At 43.7% G+C, this 23,740-nt stretch overlaps 1 protein-coding gene across 4 annotated transcripts in view; it reads right to left on the bottom strand.

The window, feature by feature from the left end:
- The window catches only part of LOC109849915 (dnaJ homolog subfamily C member 8-like), a 66,277-nt gene that overhangs the window by 38,309 nt on the left and 4,228 nt on the right, over positions 1 to 23,740 (bottom strand). For 3 of the 4 annotated variants that reach the window (XM_020419796.1, XM_020419798.1, XM_020419797.1), the window contains exons 4-7: positions 21,750 to 21,827; positions 21,174 to 21,247; positions 20,470 to 20,533; positions 20,325 to 20,382 (exon numbers count right to left, since the gene is read on the bottom strand). In XM_020419796.1, coding sequence (XP_020275385.1) covers positions 20,325 to 20,382; positions 20,470 to 20,533; positions 21,174 to 21,247; positions 21,750 to 21,827 — 274 coding nt within the window. The remainder of the gene's footprint in view (positions 1 to 20,324; positions 20,383 to 20,469; positions 20,534 to 21,173; positions 21,248 to 21,749; positions 21,828 to 23,740) is intronic. The other variant, XM_020419799.1, reaches the window with a different exon arrangement.

The following is a 23,740-nucleotide window of genomic DNA, read 5'->3' as shown; positions in this document are numbered from 1 at the left end:
CCGCGGAGTTCTAAATCCTTGGCGCCGGAACGGGCACCTCGTGCCCCTTCATTGTTAGCCACGGAGTCGTCACTTAACGAGGTCTTGCCGGACTGGGTGCTGTCGCAAAGGGCATACTCCTTGCACATAACTCCGTCGCGTAAGCTGTCAACCTGCGCCGAATTCATAACCAACGGGCGCGAACCCCATAGAACGTCAAGCCCGTTCGAAGCACCCCATCTTGAATCTCTTCCGGGCCATCCATACCCTCAGGGACAACAGCGCACATTGGATAGATGGGGGACATCCCTCTCCATGTGGGCAGAAGTTGCGTTCCTCAATCTCTCGCAGCCAACTTACGCCCTCCATCATAAGCACGTGCTTGCTTGAAGTCAACAACACAGTCCCCGAGAGATTCCACTGTTTGGTTTGGCTTCACGGCTGCTTGGTTTCAACAGTCGAGCGCCGAACCAACTAATCTAAGCAAGTGTCGGAAAGTCTTGGGTCATCAAGTTCAATGCCGACTTCTCGCGCCATCGAAAACCGGGATTCTAAACCGCGCTGAAAGTTATGTTCTGTCTGCCCAACTCAATGTCAAAATGTAGCGCGAAAGAGAAGAGGCTCGCTATATTGGCGCACCTGCCAAAAAGAAGAAAAAGGAGTTAGACAACTACAATCAAAGTTCAATCGCGAAGGTCGACCCCGCGTCACAACAAGTTTCAGACGCGATAGGTCGACCCCGCCGTCAACAAGCTCAGATGCGAAGTCGGAACCACCGCGTCAAACACAAGTTCAGACGCGCGAGGTCGACCCCGCGTCAAACCAAGCCCAGACGCGAAGGTCGAACCCGCGTCAAACAATCTCAACGCGAAGTCGGCCTCGCAATCAGAAAAAATTCAGACCGTGGGTCGAACCTTCGCCGCAAAAATCCTAAGACGGCGAGGATTAAACCCTCGTACAAGAAATTAAAGCGACGGGGTCAGCAGCCCGCGTTATGCGGAACGAGTTTCCTCGTTAATTTCAAGATCACACTTGCCGGTAGCAAGTTTAATGACCGACGAAGAGTCCGTACTCACCCCGATCAAAGAAGCTGCAGGCGTCACATTCGCCTGTAGCAGCGGCGGCCGCTGGCCGCTGATGATGCAGTCCCTCGGCCGGCAAGCGGCATCGGACTGGGAGCGACGGGCTTTTGGGTGCATTAAGATCTGCGCCGAAGAGATGAAAGCGTTTCGCCGGAGATGAGCAACGAAATTTTCGTTAAAATTTTCAAGAGAAGTCAAATGACATTCTGATTGACGCCTAGGGGTGCTATTTTAGCAGTATAGCTGTCAAATCCTAACGGCACCGGGATTCGAGGCCCATCAGCCCGCCCAAATCTCAGACCCTCGCGTTCGAGTTGATTCAGATTCGAAACGCGATCTCGACCCTGCGGCGTTCAAATTCTCCACCGCTGGGCTCACGCACGCGTTAGCCAATTCTCAAATGCAGAAGGCATTCTCTGTGGTGAGACCAGCCATAACAGCAATTTCTTGATTACAAAGCGATCAAAGCCAGGAAGAAACAAGGACATTAACACTGAGGAGTCTTTGAGAGTAGATTAAGAGTACAGTTCAACAACGGGGAAATCATCTGACTCGATCAGGCGAGAAGAGCAATCAATCCACACAATTCTGGGATCGAAAGTATTTCGAAAATTCGTCGCAAACAGTCAACTGCACTTTGCGAAAACTTTGGAGGGTGTTCTGTAGGCTGTCTAAAAATCACAATAGATAGCTTATTCAAACAAGCTCCTGAAACGGAAGTCACAATCAGCATACGACTTCCAATCACTTATCACGCAACTCCACAGATTGCCAGCAAACGCGACTCACCTGCTGAGATGATTGATCTTGATGGCTGTGACACAGCATGGCTAATACGTAGCAATTATTAGAGTATGCTGATAGACCAAGTGGACGATTTCAGAAATAAAGTTGGATCAGTTAGTGAGTTGCTGGGTAGAGGACTATGGGCGAATTATTCATCTTTAAACACTTATGGATGTTGATTTCCCGTCAGCTCGCTACAACAAAAGCTACAATCACAATGTTTCGGGTCGGTGATCGGAAAAGCGGCAAATAGAGGACTTTTCAGCAATAGATCTCGAGGAAGGTTACCAATCAAAGACACTTTCCGTACAACTGATGAAAACTCTATGGCAGGCAGTACTTCACAATGCATACAGTGAAGTTACAATCTGACGGCTTTCACAACCCACAAAGCTAAAGCCCGGTTGATTGAAAACGGTCGGTTGCAACGCTCTAAGAAGAGTTACAAATCAGCTAACTTCCTTCTGAAACGGCGGGGTCATCCCCCGCGTCATAAACTTGGAAATGAAGGCGACCCTCGCGGCGTTCAAGCCACGGCGCCCTCGCCGTGTCGCGAGCCACAGGCGACCCTCGGGCGTCGTCAAGCCACGCGACCTCCGGGTCGGTCAAAGCCACGGCGCCCTCGAGTCGTCGAGCCACAGCGACGCCGTCGCGTCGTAAAGCCACGGACGCACCTCGCCGGCGTCCAAGCCACGGCGACCTCGCGTCGCAAAGCCCACGGCGCGCTGCGGCGTCGTCAAATGCCACGCGCGCCCTACGCGTCGTCAAAGCCGGCGACCCTCGCGTTTGTCAGCCCACAGGCGACCCTCGCGTCGTCAGCCACGGCCGACCGTCGGTCGTCAAGCCACGGGCGACCCTCGGTCGTCAAGGCCACAGCGACCCTCGCGTCTGACAATGCATCAAAGCCGGAAACGATGAGCGGTACCCTGGGTTCAAAGGTGTCTCAACCAACAGCGACCTGCTGTTCAAAGGTGTTCAACCAACAGCGGACTCGTGGGTGGCGCGCTGTACCATCTCAAGGCACAACCAAACGTGAGCAGCACCCTCGCGTTCAATGGTGGTCCAGCTAACACCATACTTCGCGTACGTCTCAATCAAAGAACACGAAAGTAGAGGTTTCTAGACGCCAGAATGGGCGTTTGACTTATCAAACATAAAGTCGACGCGGTTCCAAAACCGTTTATCCCACGTTCTGAGGGATTTTTCGCCACAGTAGGAAGCAGAGTATAGGGGTCAGTTAACCTCTTATCCCCTATAAAAAGCTAACGACTCACTGAGTTAGGAGTGGATTTGCATCTGAACCACACACAGGTTGGATTCAAAAGATCTAAACCATACAGGTTGGAGATTTTCAGGTTCTAAAACCAACTCGACAGAGTTAAAGGAGTCGGCATTTTTGATAATCAGATCAAGGGTTGGATTCTTCATCATCAAAACCACTCAGGTTTGGAGTTCGGACAACAACCGCAGCACGAAATCCTTGAGATAGGATATTTGAACCAACCTGCAGAAAATCAAATCTGGAGAAGAATCCTTCAAAACAGAAAAACCGCTTGATTTTAACCGAATTTTCGGTTCCAACAACGTTATTCACAGAGTTCAAACTCGTTCAAAGTCTTAAACTCATTATCAGAATTATTCATAATAACCTTTCCACGAAAGTTCATCGTTCCACGAGATAAAGACGGTCGGATCGTCAACGGAGAGCAAGTTCGAGCAATCAATCAAGAAGACTCCATCGCTGCAAGAAGAACCGCCAGTTTTAAACAAGGGGAAAATCAATTCGTTTTCCTCTTTTTGTAATCAAGTTGTAATGCCGAGATCAAAGGAATCAAAGTCACATTTTCTTTATTCTCTTCTTTACAATTTTTCCAACAAACAGTTGCAATTTTTGTTTAGTTTCATTGTAATTTCGTGTAAACAAATTAAAATTTAATGGAATCGACAATGGAGTCAACTTTCGCTGAAAACAAACTGGCGACCACAGTGGGAGCCAGCGGCCTCGCTGCCGAGGCCGCAGTGTCGCAGCCGATCAAGATCATCGTCACTGAAGAGATCGAATATGAATTCGATCAAGCAAAATTCGAGGAGTACCTATCATCCTCATCTTCGAAATCTCCCTCGCCTCGCAGGGGCAAGAAGATTTCCTCGTCTAAGAAAGTTCCCAAGTCTCCAATTCAGATGAAGACTGCAGATGAAGATTCTTGCCAAGTCATCGCCAATGAATCTCCCTGCAACATATCTGCTCCTAATGATTCTGCACCAATCAAAGAGTCATTGAATCATGGCCAGCCGATGATGACGAAAAGAGCTCGTCAGAGACAGCGCCAACGCCGTGCTCGTCAATTGGCTAAAGCCATGCAACAGACCGACGGGGTCCATTACTATGCGGACCTAAAGTCGAGGAATCAAAAGATGGTTCAGTTGCCTCAAAGGCAAAATAATCACATCTCTGCACAGCTTACGACGGAGGAATGGACTCTGGTCAAAAGAGCCCGTTCTACCCTAAAGGAACGAATACAAAGGCGTAAGGTGAAGGCCGCTCGCACCCGTGCACTTCGTCAACAGGCTCAGAGAAACAAGAAGGAAATGGTGTCTGAAAAGACATCGAATAACTGTAAAATTTGGGTTCCAAAGACCGAAAATACCCAAAAATTACAAAGGGGTGTAAACTCTAACCGCGACAGCTCATACTGCCGCGGTAATTTATTCGACCGCGGCAGTCAGAGCTGTCGCGGCGCTTTGCTCAACCGCGACAGTGAAGACTGCCGCGGCACTTCATCTGGTCGTGATGGTCGTCTCCGTGGCAAACCCACATCTTTGATTCCATCGACACCCAATCCTGGTCCTTCTACTGCAACAGCGTCTACTTCATCACCAGTGAAACCCTGGGTTAGCCCAGATTTGTCCGAATTCAAGATCACAATGGCGGATCGCCTCGGTCCTTCAGTTGACAATCGAGGCAAAGCCCCAATCAAAGAAGATCCAAGTCCAGCAAACAAACCCTTAGTGGTTTCCTATACAGGGGGTCGTAAACACCCTCCTGTCAGAATTACTCCAGTCCAAGACGAAAGAATACCAGTTCACTCTCGTTTAGGACCTCTGAAAACTCCACACCCGCAAGGGGGTGGATTTAAAAATTCAATTTTGAATCGCTCAGAGGCGACGACCAGTCGTCCTGTGCATGTTAACAAAGTTCAAAGGCAAAAGATAGGTTGCTCAAATCACAATAATGATGAGCTGTACTATCAGAAAAATGACTCAAGAAAGAGGATTGCCCGAGAAGATGAGTCTCATTGCGCATGCGAGAGACTCATTAAGGCAGTATTGACGGAATGCGGTTGCTCTAAAAATAATTCAACAAGAGTATCCGTATTTCAAAGATTGTCCAACGAAGCGTCAAGACCCAAGATGAGACGTTTCAATAAGAAGAAACCTGTAATCCGACAAAATGAATTCCCTGAGGTCACTATCAACATGACCAACAAAGGAAAGCAAAAATCAGTTAACCACGACCCTGATTTCTCTCCGGGAGGGAGAGTTGAGCGGGATCTTTCTCAAAGGATGTTGCGATTACAAAGAAGAGCCAACATACGTCGAGATTACAAGAGAATGCACGAGGGGCTATCTTCGGATGAAGAAATGTCAGATACTTGTTCCGCCATTGCATCGGACGATACCGCGTCCAGTGTTGGGCGAGTCAGAGAATCATTCGCGATCACGCCGGATCAACTGGCTCACATACTGCAGGAAGCGTTGGCTAAACAACGCGAAGAAATTACCTCCACAGATCTATTTGAAGAAAAGCGAGGAAGAGGACAAGAAGATGCACGATCTTGAGAGCAAAGTCAACGCTTTGATGACGGCTCAAGAAGTGAAGAAAACGGGCATCCCATACCCGTATCCGAGGGAGTGGGACCTGATTCCTTATCCCCAGAAATTTAATTTGATTAACTTTACTCCTTTTGATGGCAGGGGTTCACCAACTCAGCACTTGATCTATTTCAAGTCGCATCTCGGCGCAATATCCGGGAACGAAGCCCTGATGGTCCGGTCATTCGTAGGAACCCTTCGCGGGCCTGCCTTCGATTGGTACCGACGCCTTAAGCCCGGGAGTATCACTAGCTGGGAGGATATGGAAGAACTATTCCTCACCAATTTCTTCGACGACGACACAGAGGTCTCAATTGGCACGTTGTTGGATGAGAAGCAGAAGGATGGGGAATCGGTCGATGTCTTTGTCAAACGATTCCGAGACAATGCGGTGAACTGCAGAGATCCACTCACAGAGGAATTTATTCTGCAAATGTGTCATAATAACCTGTCCCTGGATGTATTAGAGGTCATGGGGGTTGTGCCCTCTAAAACTTGGAAGGAGTTGAAAGTGAGAGGTGAACAGGCTGAACGCTTTCTCAAGAGAAAGAATTTGGAGAGAGGTCTGCCACCAGCTAATAATCAAAAGCAGAACTTTAATCCTCGAGGCAGAGGAAGAGGGTCCACGGCAGCTGTGGATGCACATCAAACGTCGCAACAGCCGCCGCAACAACAACCGCAGCAGTCATCCTTCCAGTTGACACCAAATCAGAATCAACAGCCTCCGAGACAACCCAAGACTTCGGAGCCCAGATTCCCAAAGGAATACTCTTTCAAAGATGATGAAGTCCTAGTCATCTTCAAATACTTGTTAGAGAATAACAAGATCAAGCTTCCACCGGTCACAAACCAAGAAGAAGCAACGAAAACCAATGACCCGAAGTATTGTGTCTATCACAGGAGGGTCCACCATCCCACTAAGACATGTTATGTCTTAAAGGAAAAAATACAAACCTTAATTGATGTTGGTATTGTGACGCCGAAGCCAAAGGAGAAGAAAGTAGGCGCAAACGCGGTCTCAATTAGCTTCGGATCAGTTCCTTTGTCCTGGTTTCAAGCAGAGCCAGTATCAAAGGTCAAAGTGCAAACCATCAACGATGACCCTCATGGACAGCGCCAGAAGGGGTTTGTATCTCACACAACCCCCAACGGTGAAATCCTTTGGGTTCATCCGGATTTGCTCGAAGATGAACAGTGGACAACATCCACATCAAAGAAGAAATCAAAGGGCAAGGGAAAAGAGAAATCCTGTTATGGAGCCTCGGCGATTCCCGAGAAGAACGATGAAGAGATAGCAGCTTTATCACTTTTACCACTTTCTGATGGAGAACAAGAAGTTTTCGCTACAAGAAGTGGGAATGAGTACCATTATAAATATCCTGAGACTTCTAACCCAAATGCTACAACTCTAAAGGAGCTGGGGATAGTTACAACTCCTCCAGTAGCTGCTGAAAAGCCGCAACAACCGGCTAAGCAAAAAGAGAAAGAACCCCAACATAAAGAGGTTCAAATTTCGAAGCAGTCTCGTTTCAGCCGACCGATTCAACGAGATAAACCGGAAAGCTCGAACGCACCATATCGTTTCGACGTTATGGCTCAGCTAGCCAATATCCCAGCAAGGATTACGCTATACGAGTTGTTGCGTCTCTCAAAAGAAACCAGAGAAGCTTTACAAGAAGCTTTGCTGATTCTGAGGTATTCCTCACTCGGGTCAAGCCAACTCCTGAAGAGCCAGAGTCATCAGTGCAGCATTGCAATCTGGCAGCCACCAAATTTCCTTGCATTGCTTTCACAAAAGAAGACATGCAAGCCAGGAATTCAAAACATGATAGACCGTTATATTTTACTGGATATATCGGTTCGAGCGTTGTCAACCGGATCTAAGTTGATCCGGGTTCCGCTGTTAGCATCATGCCACTTCGGTTGATGTACCACCTCGGAATCCCCGCCAGCAAGTTAGCTTCCACAGGAACGGTTATCTAGATCTGAAGTCTGAAGTCACCTGCTATGTGATCGATGCGGAGACTTCCTATAACTTACTGTTGGGTCGTCCATGGATCCACGGTAATCTTATAGTTCCCTCCACCCTCCATCAGTGTTTGAAGTATGTTGACACTAATGAGGAGGTCAAGACGGTGGTCGCGGATAACAACCATTCAAGGGGTTAGAAAATTACTTTACCGACTCCCTTCTTTATGGTGCTGAGTCCGATACTGAACCATCGGTCCATGGTACGGACAGCGGAGAAGAAGCTGATACCGAAGTTGGGCTTGATTATAGTGAAGGTCTTGTACTAAATGACATTGAACCTCTTGTAATCGATCTTGACGGTGATGAATCGTCGGACGAAAGTTGTAATTGGCAACTTGCCGATGAAATAATAAATGATGATTTAGAGTATTCGTCTTGTCTTGATAATGTAATGCAGGAATTGTATGACGATCCTAGTCTACACATGCCACTTCGCTCGTCTTGCACGACAATAAAATATCTTCAAAATCCAGTCGGAACAACTGTGATTCTACCCGCAAAGACAGGGGGTGAAAAAGAAATAATCTTTGGAAAAGGGGATCCATCCCCAACTCCTGATATTTTCTTGGACACCAGTTCGGATGAAGAAAAACCCGGGCGACATTTCTCTCGGTATAGTTCACAAGCGAATGGTTATATGACAAAACAAGGTTATGACCTCTCGCTCGGTGAAGGTCTTTATTTTGGTCAAGGTATTAGGGTTCCACCCCGTTCTACCTATGTACCAAAAGGAAAATCCTGCTACAACAGAAGAAGACGATCAGTTGCCCACTTGGGAAGATCCTTGGACACATTACATGAATGTCCAATACGGGGATCGATTCGAGCAAAGAGAACCTCCTACTGAGGATAAAGTAGTCCAGGTTAATATGGGTGGCGAAACTAATCCGAAACCTATATTTATTAGTGGTGATCTTCCACCGGATGAAAAAGAGGAATTAATAGCCCTCGTTAAAGAGTATATCGACGTTTTCGCTTGGAACTACGAAGATATGCCGGGACTCGACCAAGATGTAACAATGCATAGCCTTAACATTAAACCGGATGCCAAACATGTCAAACAACAATAAAGACGGTTTCGTCCGCAGATTATGGAGGCGATAGAAGCTGAAGTCAAGAAGCTGATTGATTCGGGTTTTGTTAGAGAAGAACAACATCCTGAATGGTTGGCCAATATCGTTCCAGTCCTCAAAAAGAACGGAAAAATCAGAATCTGTATTGACTTCAGAGATCTGAATACAGCATGCCCCAAGGATGATTTTCCCCTACCGATTACGGACGTCATTATCGACAACACATGCGGGTTTGAAAGAATGTCGTTCATGGACGGATTTTCTGGGTATAATCAAATCAAGATGCACCCGGATGATGAAAAACATACGGCATTCATAACACCCATAGGTGTGTTTTGTTACACTGTTATGCCATTTGGTTTGAAGAATGCCGGTGCTACATACCAACGAGCAATGACAAAGATCTTTCAAGAACACCTCAGGAAGACCGTCGAATGCTACGTTGATGACCTGGTCGTTAAGAGTAGTGATAAAAACGACCACATTAACGATCTGAAGACAATGTTCGAGCTTATGAGAACTCATCAGTTGAAAATGAACCCGACTAAATCCTTCATTGGAATGTCGAGCGGCAAATTTCTTGGATTCGTCGTCACCACAAAAGGTATTCATATTGATCCTGATAAGGTGAAAGCAATACATGAGCTACAACCCCCGAGAAATCTTAAAGAACTCAGAGGGTTGCAAGGTCGATTGGCATACATCCGTCGGTTTATATCAAATCTGTCTGGAAAATGTCAACCGTTCTCTAAACTCGTGAAGAAAGGCGTGTCGTTCGTTTGGGATGAAGCATGCCAAAAGGCATTCGAAGATATTAAGAAATATCTGGCGAATCCACCTATTCTCGTTGCACCGAAATCGGGCAGACCATTTTTTATTTATGTCAAAGCGACGAGCCATTCGTTAAGTGCATTACTTGCACAAGACGACGATAACGGTCACGAGTAAGCTGTGTATTATCTGAGTCGTACATTGGTAGGAGCTGAATCTCGTTATCCAATGATTGAGAAGGAATGTCTCCCTTTGGTATTCGCGATTCAGAAAATGCGACATTATTTAGTTGGACAGACAATCTATGTCATTTCCAACATAAATCCCATCCGAGTGTTCATGACCCAACCGGTTTCCATGAATTGGCGGCTAGCCAGATGGGCTTTGCTCTTGTCACAATATGATTTATACTTCAAGCAACAAAAATCAGTCAAGGGACGAGCCATTTGCGACCTCTTGGCAGAAAATCCTACAAAAGATGTAGTTGAGTTGTACGACGACCTGCCGGACGAAACTCACGAAGTTAATACCACTTCACATCAACAAGTGTGGCAATTGTACTTCGATGGGGCTTCCCGAGCAACCAACGTGGCAAGTTCTTCCGGATATTCTAAAATCTCCTCAGGAGTGGGGGTCGTTTTAGTTTCCCCGGGAAAACATGTCTTACCTAGAGCATACTCGTTAACCGAACTATGCTCTAATAACGTAGCCGAGTACAATGCATTGATAATTGGACTCAATTTTGCCAAAGAGCTGGGGGTAGAATACCTTGAAGCTTTTGGAGATTCTCAACTGGTAGTTAATCAGATTCGAGGAGAGTATGAAGTCAGAAATCAAGACATGATTCCATACCACCAGGTGGCCATTGAGGTGGCAAGCTCGTTTGAAGAATTTTTCATCAAGTACGTTCCACGTCTCCAAAATACATACGCAGACGCATTGGCGGCATTGTCGGTATCTCTGGCTCAACCTCCCGAGACAGAACAGTTAATTACAGTGAGAACTCACCAGCTTATTGTTCCTATCTACGATTCGGTTGCCAAAGAAGCATATTCAACTGGAGTTGAACCCGAAGTTCGAGATTATCGTTTCCCTATTATTGATTATGTCTTACACGGTATCTTACCTGAAGATGTGAAAGAAAGGGATTCAATTCGGCGGAGAGCACCGAGATTTTACTACAACGCTGAATCACAAATGTTGTATCGACGGTCGTACGACGGCTCCGTTGTCTTTCCAATAAGGAAGCAGAACAAGCACTCGAAGAGGCGCATGAGGGGATATGTGGCGCACATCAACCCGGTCCTAAGCTCTGTGACCGACTTAGAAGAATTGGATATTATTGGCCAACTATGATAAAGGACGCAGCTGAGTATGCCCGACGATGTCAAGCATGTCAATTACACGCAAATTATATGCACCAGCCTCCAGAGTATCTACACCCGTCAGCAACGTCATGGCCGTTTGAGACTTGGGGAATGGATATTGTTGGTCCCATAAATCCCCCGTCAGTTAAAGGTGATCGGTTCATCCTAGCAATCACCGATTACTTCTCTAAATGGGCTGAAGCGATTCCGCTCAAAGAAGTTAAAACGAGTAACGTCATCGCATTCATCAAACACCATATCATCTACCGACATGGTGTCCCAAGACGAATCATACATGACAATGGTCCTCAATTCATCAGCAACGTCTTCATCAGGTTTTGCGAGAAGTTCAGAATTCAGGATGTGTCATCGACAGCTTACAACCCCACAACAAATGGATTGGCGGAAGCCTTCAATAAGACAATTATCAAGCTCTTATCGAAACTCGTGAAAACAAATAAACGAGATTGGGATGACAAGCTTGGCGCAGCTCTATGGGCCTATCGTACCACAGTACGTACACCGACGGGAGCGACCCCGTATTCGTTGGTATACGGGTGTGAAGCCGTTCTTCCACTGGAAATACAAATTCCATCTCTTCGGATTGCTCTCGTAACCCAGATGACAACCAAAGAACAACATCAGAAATGTCTCGAAGAACTCGAGATGCTCGATGAAAAGCGGTTAGAAGCTCAACAGCACATTGAGTTCTACCAAGCCAGAATTTCCCGAGCCTTCGACAAAAAGGTTCGACAACGGAGTTTTAAAGAAGGAGATTTGGTCCTAGCTGAGAGACGGCCTATGATCCTCAACTCCAAAAAGAAAGAAAAATTTGAACCAAAATGGGAAGGACCGTTTGTGATAGAAACAGTCTATTCGAACGGTGCATATCGCCTGGTTACCCAAGATGGCAACAAATTGATGATGCCAATAAATGGGAAGTTCCTGAAAAAATATTATCCGTAATATATTCAGGATAACCTATGTAAAGCGGGAAGTTCCTAGAGAATCCTATATAGGATATTTCAGGATAACCCGAGATCAGTTCACTGTTTTAAATGAGAAACTGGTCATTTGAATAATTCATTGTTTGATTATCACAAAGTTCTTTTACAACTTTTGTTAAGACGAGATTCAAATTTGTAAACAATTAATCTTTCCTCACAAAATCTCTCATCGATCGAATCGATTGACAAAAAGTACACCAAAATCCGTCATGGATTAAAATCATTCAAACGTTCACCTCTTATTTGGTCAAACCTTATTATAGTTAGGACCTAAGCCAAAATCCCCTCTCGATTTCTTCAATGAACGAGAGGCCCACAAATCGAGCGATCAAACCCTCCTACAGTTAGGATCGTCTCAAAACCCCCACTTGGTCAAACCTTACTACAGTTAGGACCACAACCAAAATCCCCTTTCGATTCATTTTGCGAACGAAAGGTCCACTTTTGAATTGAGTAATCAAACCTTATGACAGTTAGGATTATTCAAACCAATCCAGATTCTCTAAGCGGAGATCCCACTTTGAGTTTCCCTATACACAAGGAGATAGAATATAAAATTCTCCCTCTCCGATTCTGGGTTTATCTCTACCAACAAACAAGAGACCAGGAGATAGAATATAAATTTCTTCCTCTCCGATTTTGGGTTTATCTCTACCAACAAACAAGAGACCAGGAGATAGAATATAAAATTCTTCCTCTCCGATTTTGGGTTTATCTCTACCAACAAACAAGAGACCAGGAGATAGAATATAAAATTCTCCCTTTCCGATTCCGGGTTTATCTCTACCAACAAACAAGAGACCAGGAGATAGAATATAAAATTCTTTCTCCCTAATTCCGGGTTTATCTCTACCAACAAACAAGAGATTGAGAAATGGAATAGGCAATTCTTTTTCTCTCCAATTCTGAGTTCATTTTCCTGTGTAGGAAGTATAACCTATTCTCATTCCAAAATCCATGTCGTTCACACATGGGGGAAGTTATCTCTATCCCTTATTAGAGATAATCCTACATCTAACACATGTAGCCTACATATTCAATATGATAGTTCAAAGTCTAAAAGAGTTTAATTCTTTTAGCGTAACGTTATATGTGAAACGGATTTAGATAATTCACATACTAGCCCGACTCAAACGGTAGTCGGTAAAGGCATATCAAATCCGTTGATGGCTGAGGATTTGCCAAAAATCCTATGAGTATTATGGTTATTTATTCTAAACAAGAATGAGTAATCATAATAAAATCTCAATAAACAAGAAAGTTCACTGTATTAACCAAAAGAGTTCAAACAAAACAAAAAAAAAAGAAATGTATGTTTTCAAAATTACAATAATTTGTAATGGCGGAGTTCATCTTCTAATTTGGAAAGCTTGGTCGCATAAGCCAGTTCGAGCTCAGGTATTAGATTGGCTTTAAATTTCCTTTCATCGATGCTTTGAATTCTAGCAACATCTTGTTCTTTGTCAGCAAAAATCTTGTCCTGGAGATTCAGTTGTCGGAGTGTAATCACCTCAGCTTGAGTTACCTCCGCTAGATCAGACTCCAAAAATTCACAAGCATCCTTAGCTTCGGCAAGTTGCTTTTCTAAATGAGCTATCTCTGCCCGACACGACTCCAAGTCACGATACAGGTCTACCTTGATTTGTGCCTTCTTGGCAGCGCTCACCTGGAGTTGATTGATACGAGTTTTCAGTACTTGAAGTTCAGATTCAACGGATTTCTGAGAATCACGCCATGCTTGTAACCTTAGGTCCATTTGAGAAGCGATGTAAGAAGATGCGCCATTAGCTCGAAAGTTCTGCAACTGTTCAATGTGTTGTTTAAGATCGTCCAAATAAGCTTCAATGGAATTAGATAATTCAGCACACCCCTGTTCTCTAATTTGTTTAAGATCGTCCAAATAAGCTTCAATGGAATTAGATAATTCAGCACACCCCTGTTCTCTAATTCCTAACACATGGCGATCGAGAGACTTCCTGAAAAGTTCAAAGGGTGAACCTTTAAGGTGAATCCGATCAACCATGACGTTTAAGAAAAGAACGAAGCTTTGGACGTCAGCACAAAGGATAACTTTGTCCGGATCTTCATCTGCCAATAAAGTTTGAATACGCTCGGACAAGGATGAAGAAAGAGCTGCAAAGAGAATAAATGGAGTAAGTACAAAAATATGTACGCTCGCTGGAGGACTTCACAACTGGGTTACCTTGGCTTGTTGAGATCATAGCAGGTTCTATAACAATAGATATTTGTTCAGAAATAGCGTTCGTCGGTTGATTCGCTACACCAGACGATTGTTCGCTTGAAATCCCCGATGGCTTTGGATTCAAATCGACGAGATCTTGAGGAACAAGTTCTATGAACGAGGAAAGGATGAATAAACACTCTCCAAGTATGGATCTAATTACGGGATATATATAAAAAAAACTTACCAAGTTGAGCCGAAGTAGTAGGAGGTTGCTCTTCCACTGTAGCCTTCGGCCCTCCTACTTCATGATCCACTGGAGTCGAAGCGGAAGGCACAACAGGTTCAGCTTCAACGATAGCAGAAGTTGGGGCAGCAGTGACTGGCGGTTCAACTTCGGCTTGGGGATTTGCCAAAAGTAAGAAGCTCAAGCCTTCAGGTTGATCGCATTCACCAATGACGGTAGACGCATCAACCTCGTTCGTTGGTCCTACGTCTAAAATTCTCATCTCAGTCATCCAAAAACAATAAGAGATGAAAGTATAGTTGAAAACTTGAGTCTGAAAGAGTATACCTTTTGATGCACCTACTTCAGTTGAATCAACTCGAGTAGTTGGTCCTGCAGTAGCGGATGGAACCGGAGTTGACAATATATCAGAGATCTCCTGGTGTACATCTTCGGAAATATCAAGATCGAAGTCACGTTCATCGAAATCTCCGATACCCATATCATGGGTAAATTCCGTGTCTCTCGGTTCGTTGACAGGCGTGTCTATTAAGCAGAAGAATCTGTCAACGCACATGCAAGAAATACAAAAGAATCAAAGCAAACAAAATAAGGTTACCTTCAATAACAATTGCGGGATCAGCAGCGCTACTATCCGCACTCACCTCCTTTAGTTTAACTAAAAGAAGATAAAGCGCACAAGTTAGTAGGAGAGGAACACGTTCCGATTCACTTATCTTCCGGAAATGCCCCCCAAATGAGAAAACATCTGTACCTGTGTCGGCAGTTGGTGAGGTCGATGTAGTGGCCGGAGGAGAGGCAGTGTCCACATTGAGGGGTTCTTCACTCATCGCTTTTTGCACCTGTTGAGTGAAGCTGGACTCATCAACATCCATTAAACCCGGAGAAGAAGGCTCGGGCACGATTTCCCCTTCCTCTTCTGGCTCAGCTATAATGGCAAAGAGAGAAATAAGATGCTATATTCAAAGATGAAATAATGAAAAGGAGATGAGAATGAGATCTTACCCCCTTGATCAATCGGAAGATCCTGAGTAAACTCTTCTTCAGGCAACGAGGGGAGTTGACGTTGTCGATGAGCCATCTTCTTAACCCTTTTCGAAGCACGAGAATCTCGAGGAACTTCGGAGCTCTCATGGCGAAACTTGGAACGCAATTCAGACCCTTGAACAGGGCTAGGTTGAGCTTCAGAAGAGGCAGAAGATCGGGATCTCTTTCTGCTAACAAGCGGGGTGGCATCTTCCTCTTCTTCTTCTTCTTCCTCTTCAAGCGCAGACCATCTGACTGTCATCTTGTTAGAAGACGATAAGGGAATATTCTTCTCCATCATTCGAATACCCTTAGAAGGAGCACCGGGTGATTTGGGTGAAGAAGCTCGACGAGTCCTGTGAGCCACGGGAGACAGAGGGACATCAGTCTCTGCTTCACCTCTACTCTCATCCTCTTCACTGGATGTTTCAAAGTCGTCACTCTCTTCGGAATCAGCTACATGTTTTCCTTTGCGGGAAGATGTAGCAGGTTCCTTTCCTTTTTTAGATACAATTCTCCGAACCACGGCCTCAGATTCCAGTTCGGAAAGCTTCTTCTTCGCAAGAGGAGTGTTGGCGGCTAAAATCCACCGGCAATAAACAAAGGTCATGTGGAGTTCAGGCTCAGCAACGGGCAAACTAAATTGAGCTCCGGTACAGCCAGCAACATTCCAGAACCAGGCACGTACCCCATCAATAAGGCCTCCGCAGTTTATCAACCATTTATTGGGATTCCCGATGTACAGTTGATCGTAGCCGAATTGTCGCGCAAAACGGCAAGGAAAATAAGGTTCGATCCTGCAAAGGTTCTTCGATCGGAAAACATTATAACCTGGTCGAATGTTCATAAGCCAATGGAAGCTACCCATGTCGAGAGAAGTCCTGTCGGCCCCAGGCATTTCCTCGTCAACAAGCGTGTCATTATAGGCACCAGAAAACCGAGGGAAACACTTATAGAATTCCCAGCACTTGGCATTCTTGAATTGCCTCACCCGGTCAGTCCACGGTCGGGAAGGATATAACCACTTACATCCTTCTAAGAGCTGCAGCAAGGGGATTTCGGGATCAGACACGTCAGGTGCTGACATCATGTTCGCTCGATAGAGAACTAGCCACGCCATTAAATAGGTGTACGGCAATTCGACGCTCGACAAAGGAATCTTAGTTAAAGGCTCAGCACCCACTTTGGTAAAGGTGTTGGCTAGGTTACGCAAACCGCTATGGAGATCAGCAATCATAGCGGGGAGATCAGCAATCATAACGGAGAGAAGAGATAATCGGCCTCTGACAACTAGTTGCACGGCGGGAAAGAGGACTTCAAGAGGAAGCGCCTCGGAAGACTGATGCGGCACTACACATCTCTTTAGCCATATAGCCAGGTAGCCAGAAAGGAGAGTTTCAGGCCTCATTTTCTTTGTGGATTGCCACAAGAAAGTATTGAATTTCGTGCCCCTAAGAAAACCGCCTTCGGATGACTCGGTTCTATAGGACTGGGCGTTAATCTTGGTAATCAGCACATTAACTTCAGAAGGAGTCAGAATAGGAGATTCGCAGACAGCTTCACCGGTCAGGCTCTCGAGATTCTGAAACAAGTAGTCAGCGAACTGTTTCAAACTGACTCGAGCCGCCTTCTTACTCTTCACCTCAATCTTGGCTATCGCTGTTTGATAATGACAAGTCAATTCCCAGAGGATGTCATAAGCAGGAGAGCCAGCCTTCTTCATCTTCATAAGTTGACGATTGTTGGGAAAATATTCTTGATAAGGAGTATTTCCTAGTGGCAGTCCAGATACCTTCATCATTTCGTGGAGCGGAAGCCCTAACTCCCCATATTTGGTAAGAAATGTATTGGTCTCCGAAATATAAGACTCGAACAAGGCAAGGAAGTGATCTACACTGACTGAGAGACCATGCATGCTGGCTCGGATTGGAGCATATAATCCCAAATTCCTTAACTCCTGATCCCAACGATGGAGTACATAGTTGGTCATCCTAGCCCACCATTTGTCGGGAAGAGAGTGAACCCATCCGTAACATCTAAATTTTGGAATGGGAAGTTCTCGACCAACCCGAGCGAGCTTATTCTTTACCGTGTTGGCCCTTATCATCAATTCATTCTGGGGCCCGCCATCTGGTCCGAATATTCCCGGATGAAGACCACGGATATTATGCCTACCGGTGGAGCCAGGAGCACTAACATCTTTACCAATGAATCCGCAATGAATGCGCTCATGATCTTCTGTCAGGTGCCACGTCATTTTCCTCGAAACAGCCAAATTCCTTAATTGCAGAAGGGAATACTGTCGAGGGAATGGAGGAAGGAATAGAAAAGCACCTTCGTGCTCATTCAACCAAATTTCAGAGCCATGGCAGAGATTGTCTGGATCTTCTATCGAATCTCCAAACAGATAATCAGGTTTCTTCAACGGTTCGGTAGAATCCCGAGTTGAAGTCAAGGGTGAATCAGTCAGCAGAGCACGCAGAGTGCGACGGCCTCCCTCGCGAATCAACTCCGGAACATTATTATCACGATCTTCACTAAATTGGCGGGCCTCTCTAACCAGGAAGTCGCCGTTGAAAGAGGCATGAAGAACACCACTCTGGCCTGGGTCTTCTCTATCAGAGAAGGCCACAGAGGGAAAAGGGACTGCAGAGAAAAGTTGGAAAACAGTTGAATGGAAAGGCTAAACATAGAAAAACCCCCCACACTTAGCCGACACGGCAATGATTGCTGCCGTGCGTTACCGCGGCAGCATACACTGTCGCGCTCAGGCGCGACAGCACGAGCTGCCGCGGTAACTGAACAACGGTCTTCAATGTTGAAAAGCCTCTAATTCGATGAAAACTCGAATTTTGGCCGTGGTACACATCTTGATTGAACAAGATAGGTATTTTTCAGCGTCAGTCCTCTCAGAGGAGAACGTCAACTCTTCCCGGATGCCCCTCAAAGGAGACAAGCGAGGTGATCTGGTCAAAAACAGTATTTTTAAACAGATAAAGAGTTGGGAAATTACCTCCAAATGGCGTGGCAATGGTCTCAACCTCCTCAGGTATTGGTGCTGCAGATTTTCCCTTTGAAACACGAGCTTTCTTTGGAGACATGATAGAAACAGTCTGAAAACAAGGAAAAATTAGGGTTTTTCGTAAAATCCCAAACAAAAGAACGAAATCGAACCTTAAAATATGATCTATAGGTACGGTTTTTACCTGGAGTTGAGTGAAAACGAGTTTTGATTGAGGAAAAAGCAGAATCAAAAAGAACTCAAAACCCTAGATCTCAAAACCCTAGATCTGTAAAAACTCAAAACCCTAGATCTGGTTCGAACAAGAAATCGCCCAAATATGAAAAGGTGGAGAGGGGAAAAGCCAAAGGACCCTTTTATAGGGTATTTGAAGAGGTTTCGAACTCAAAGGAGCGGGGAAAAATGACCCGAAGAAGCCCAACATCAGATTTATAATCTGACTGGCCGAGGCGCTGCGCGGCACTCGACACTGTCGTGCTCGAGCGCGACAGTCTATGTTGTCGCGTTCAAGCGCGACAGTATAAGCTGTCGCGGCAGCTAACACACCATGGTTCACTCTGGCGTGCAGAAACACTGTGCATGCACGATAATTCTTCGACGTTTGAACACATACATCTCCTGCTGTATTTGGAACACATACCCGAACACTCCGATGAGTATATGAGTATAAACTGCATCTCCCTGAACCTCCCAACGGGTATATGAGGTTAAACTATTTCCCGAACACTCCTCAACTTGGCTCCTTCCCGTAACTTTGTTGCAAGGTTGTGAGCACCATGCTTTGTGATTTTGAGAAGGCGACCAAAAATTGCACCCAGACATAGATAGGCCAAAGCTACCCAAGGCATGCGTATAGCAAACGGTCGAACAGAACGTCATGCCAGAGCATCTTGGCGCATAACAGAAGCAAACATTTGCATAAGAACCAATGTTGCTTATACTTCCATACTCCGAAACCTCGTCGGGGTTTTTGAGAGAACAACATGTAGGCGTTAAAAAATACTTATAGACATCCAAACACCACTCAAAACAACATAGAAGAACGATATACACGTGCCGCGGCTAAGGCGCGGCAGCCTAGGGTGCCGCGGCTTAGGCGCTGCAACCTGCAGTGCCGCGGCAGTTAAAGAAGGATACTGTGGCAGTTATAAGACAGTTATTCGATGATGTTTTGAAGTCTACGTGGCGGCGTTTCAGAAATAGAATGTGTGCTGACGTGAACAAGCAGTTAAACCACGAAAAGAGTGGTTAAAAGTCGTGGGAGAGCGGTTTCAAGCACGATGGAACGTGCTGATAACCGCCTCTTTGGCCGCGGCAGCCTATACTGCCGCGCCAATAGCCGCGGCAGTGTAGACTGCAGCGGCCAAAGAGAAAACACTCGGTCAGTTATTTCGCCCTCGTTTCAATTGTGGTGCACTGAGACCCCTATAAATACCTCCCTAAACACGAAGTAAAGGAGAGAGAGCATTTTGGAGCAGAAGAGGCTTGAGCTTTCAGTGATTTTGAAGAAGAGAGAGAACTTTCACCATTTGACAAGCATCATTCGGTGATTCCTAAAGATCTAAGCTCAGACTTGATCTTTGGAAGGACGGACATCTTACATCGATAAGATATCCGTTTTCAAATCTTTACTTCGATAAACGAAGGAGAGATCCCTAAGCACCCTCACGATCTTTGAATCGGTGGTCAACGAGCCAAAGCACTCACGGCACAGGCAAAATCCCACAAAGCAGGAGTTGATAGACAATTTCTGTGTTATTTTCTCGAGAGTTGTAATTTTTGTTTAGTTTCATTGTAATTTCGTGTAAACAAATTAAAGTTTAATGGAATCGACAATGGAGTCAACTTTCGCTGAAAACAGAAAGACATGGTACCAACCTTGATGTATTTCCTTCTCTTGTGAAAGGAAAATTTTCCATCGCGCTAGAAGAGTAATCTAATTTCAAGGAAAAAAGACAATTACTATATAAATCTAATGTCCAGTCACCAAAGCATTAAGCCCAAACAAGTAGACATATAATACCTGGCCATGAAATAGGTGACACCATCAGAGGAAGAAATAAATATGAAATCATCCTGAAAGAAAACTAGAGAAAGCTTGAGGGAGACCATAGGTAAATCAAGAAGCACCAAAACTAAATCACCAATATAAATAATGAGCATTGCCAGCCCAAAAATGTTTAAAAGTGTTGCAGACAGGGCAAGCAGGAACAAAGCGGTGTTTTTAGCGGGCTTTCACAAGCTTTAGAGGCAAAAATGCCAAGGTTTTTTTAAAAAACCATCATGTCATAATTCTAACTCTCTGTCAAAATGAACATATATCAGAATCATCATCTGACCAAATGTCTACACTAGCTAAAACCTGAAATAAGTACCGCTTCTCTAGCTCAGAAAAATGTAAATACGAGAGGTGTGCCGCATAAAGCTTAGAAACCAATTGGATGACAGAAACTCATTGTTCATGCAGTTTGAGCTCATATAATAAATGAGAAACCTCATTCTGCTAGCCTATCGAGACTCGATAGAGATGAACAGGTTATACTTAGAATATTAATATCAATGATAACAACAGCAATACTGAAGACTAGAAAATAAGATTAGAAACAAATTTGAGCAAATATTTTCACCTTTAATATAAGAACACATGACTAGTGCTTGGAAAAGAAACAATGAGACAAAAGAAACAAACTCAACCTACTTTGCAAAATGGTGGTTAACCATACATACCTCATCTACCAGTGAATTTATGTTTGAAGCATTATCTTTCTTCAATTGTTTCTTCCTCTTTGCCCTGAGTTCTTCTGAAAATTTGAACATTTCATTTTTAACATTTATGCTTTTTATCTATGATATCAAAGAAATTATATGTCAGAAACTATGTGTGAAAACAAAACTATTTTGAACCACAACAACTACCAAGCATCCAGAGCTTCATGGATAAAATATATAAGTATTACACTATTACACGAAAAATATAAGCAACAATAATTCAACATATGATTCATTGAAACTTAATTAAATTGCTGATCAAGTCATTATCAGTTGCTTTTACAGTTTTACTATATATACAACCTTGAACAAGAAATAAAGTTCTGTTGTCACAAAGGTTTAATCTAAACATTGACGAGGTTGTGATTGAAGTTAATTAAATACTTCAGAAAGGTTAAGTCATGAACTATAAACAAAGGGAACATGTACCAGACAGAACCCAAGTAAAAACTGAAGCAGGAAAATTATAACTTATTAAATAAATGATAACAAGTAAGAAGACTGAGACGGAAGCATTCATATTGATATGCCTACCTTTGGCATTATTAACTTGGCTCAGAACATACTCTCTTTCCTGGGGATCAAGTAACAATTGCTGAGCTTTCGCCAATGCTGCCATGATCAACAATTCATCCATTAACAATAGATCAACCCTTCTGGGAATTGAAGGCAACAAAAGAAGAAAGAAAGAAAACAGACTGAAACAGATTTCACACAGCAATTAAAATTTCATGTCATCAATCTAAAATGGATTGGAGGACATATCTAGCTATCATAAAGAAAGTGAAATGCATAAAAAGTAGCAATTTAATTTCCTAATCATCATAAAAAGCGGCATTTAGTTGAGAATAAATAGAACAACAAATTCAAACCTCATATGTCTAGAGGAGAAACCAGTTTCTATGGTAGAGCATATTTACCGATGTACAATTATATAATATTAACATAATCATATTTATATAGTATTAACTCAATGGATAATTCTATTGAAATAGTGTCTTGATATATAAATGTATTTATGTAATATAAGTATTAGTTTTAAAATTATACTAGAGCCTCCATATCATCAAATTTGCTTAACATATTCGCTTTTGAATTAATTTTTCCTTAAAGAGTTAGCTTTGGAATTGAGTTTTTCTTAACTTGCTGGGTAGTAAGTTTGAGTTTATTGCCGGAGCTCTATGTCGTGCCACCCCCCACCCCCCACCTTTACTGTCAAATAACATTGTTAAATCTCTTGCAACATTTTTTTCTCATAGATTATCCATGTCTGACACTGTCAAACACATATCTATCATTTCTTAAACATTCCTCAAACACGTGTCAAGTGCTTCTAAAACATGTCCATTTACTTAAGCCTGTTTAAGCTCATAGTACAAAAGATCAGTCCTCCAAATTATCCTAGCATTAAAGAGAAGTGTCCAAAAGAAGATGTCAGGAGGTTTGTCGGGCTTGGGTACATGTCTTTAGTCTGTGGGGGAGCGGCGAGTTACTAATATAATTTTAAAATATCCTAAATAAAATGTTAAATATAGTAGCTATATGTTATATGTTGTGCTAAGTTGCATGGGTACGGGTACGGGACATGACAGATTTGTAAAAGATAGAATACGCGGACACGGCTATATATATGTATGTTATGTATATGTATTAAAAGTAAGTTACATAAAATCATTATTGTTTTTTCATTTACATAAGATCAATGTATAAGAAATAGCTGTGAAGTGTAGGAAATACGTCCTCGAAGTGTATGAGGCAAGGTTTTAAATGTCGGCCGACATATCGGTTTGAGGGCTTGACCGACACGACATGGACGTTTTCAACTCGTATGTCGGTTTTCACGGTCAAATCGGAAATATCAGGGTCATATCGGGCATATCGGCCTATTTTTTAGCTTTAAAAAATCAGTCGATATGGTACTTTTTTTTAAGATCTGTTTTTTGTTATCGGATTTGGATTTAGTGATAAATACCCAAATCTGTTTGACCCGTTCTCATGTTTAAGGGTTTCTTATGAACTCAATAGAAAAAATTTATGAACCCAAATCCATATATTATTTACTTTTTTATATGTTTAGTCTATAGAATTTATAAAGTATGCTTATATTGAATTTATAAATGCTTAGATTATATTTAGGACATGATATTATACATATGCACACTACCCGATATGGTAATTTGATATTTAGTCAATATCCCCCGATATATCCCCGATTTTCGCTATCCGACATGGATTTCAACCATCCGACATGAACCCGACATTTAAAACCTTGGTATAAGGAGTGTTTTAAATAAAAATATGTAATATAATTGAGTATATGCCTAAATAAACGTATGCATATATTCAAGAAGAGTCCAAGAAGTTTTGCTATAGGTACGGTTATGTGTCAGGTACTCGATATAAGTTCGCAGATAACATAGGTTGTGCCTATATTCAAGAAGAGTCCAAGAAGTTTTGCTATAGGTACGGTTATGTGTCAGGTACTCGATATAAGTTCGCAGATAACATAGGTTGTGCCGTTGTGG

Source organism: Asparagus officinalis, chromosome 7, assembly GCF_001876935.1.
Source record: "Asparagus officinalis chromosome 7, Aspof.V1, whole genome shotgun sequence".
Lineage (NCBI taxonomy): Eukaryota > Viridiplantae > Streptophyta > Magnoliopsida > Asparagales > Asparagaceae > Asparagus > Asparagus officinalis.
This window is presented reverse-complemented; position numbering and strand designations above follow the sequence as displayed.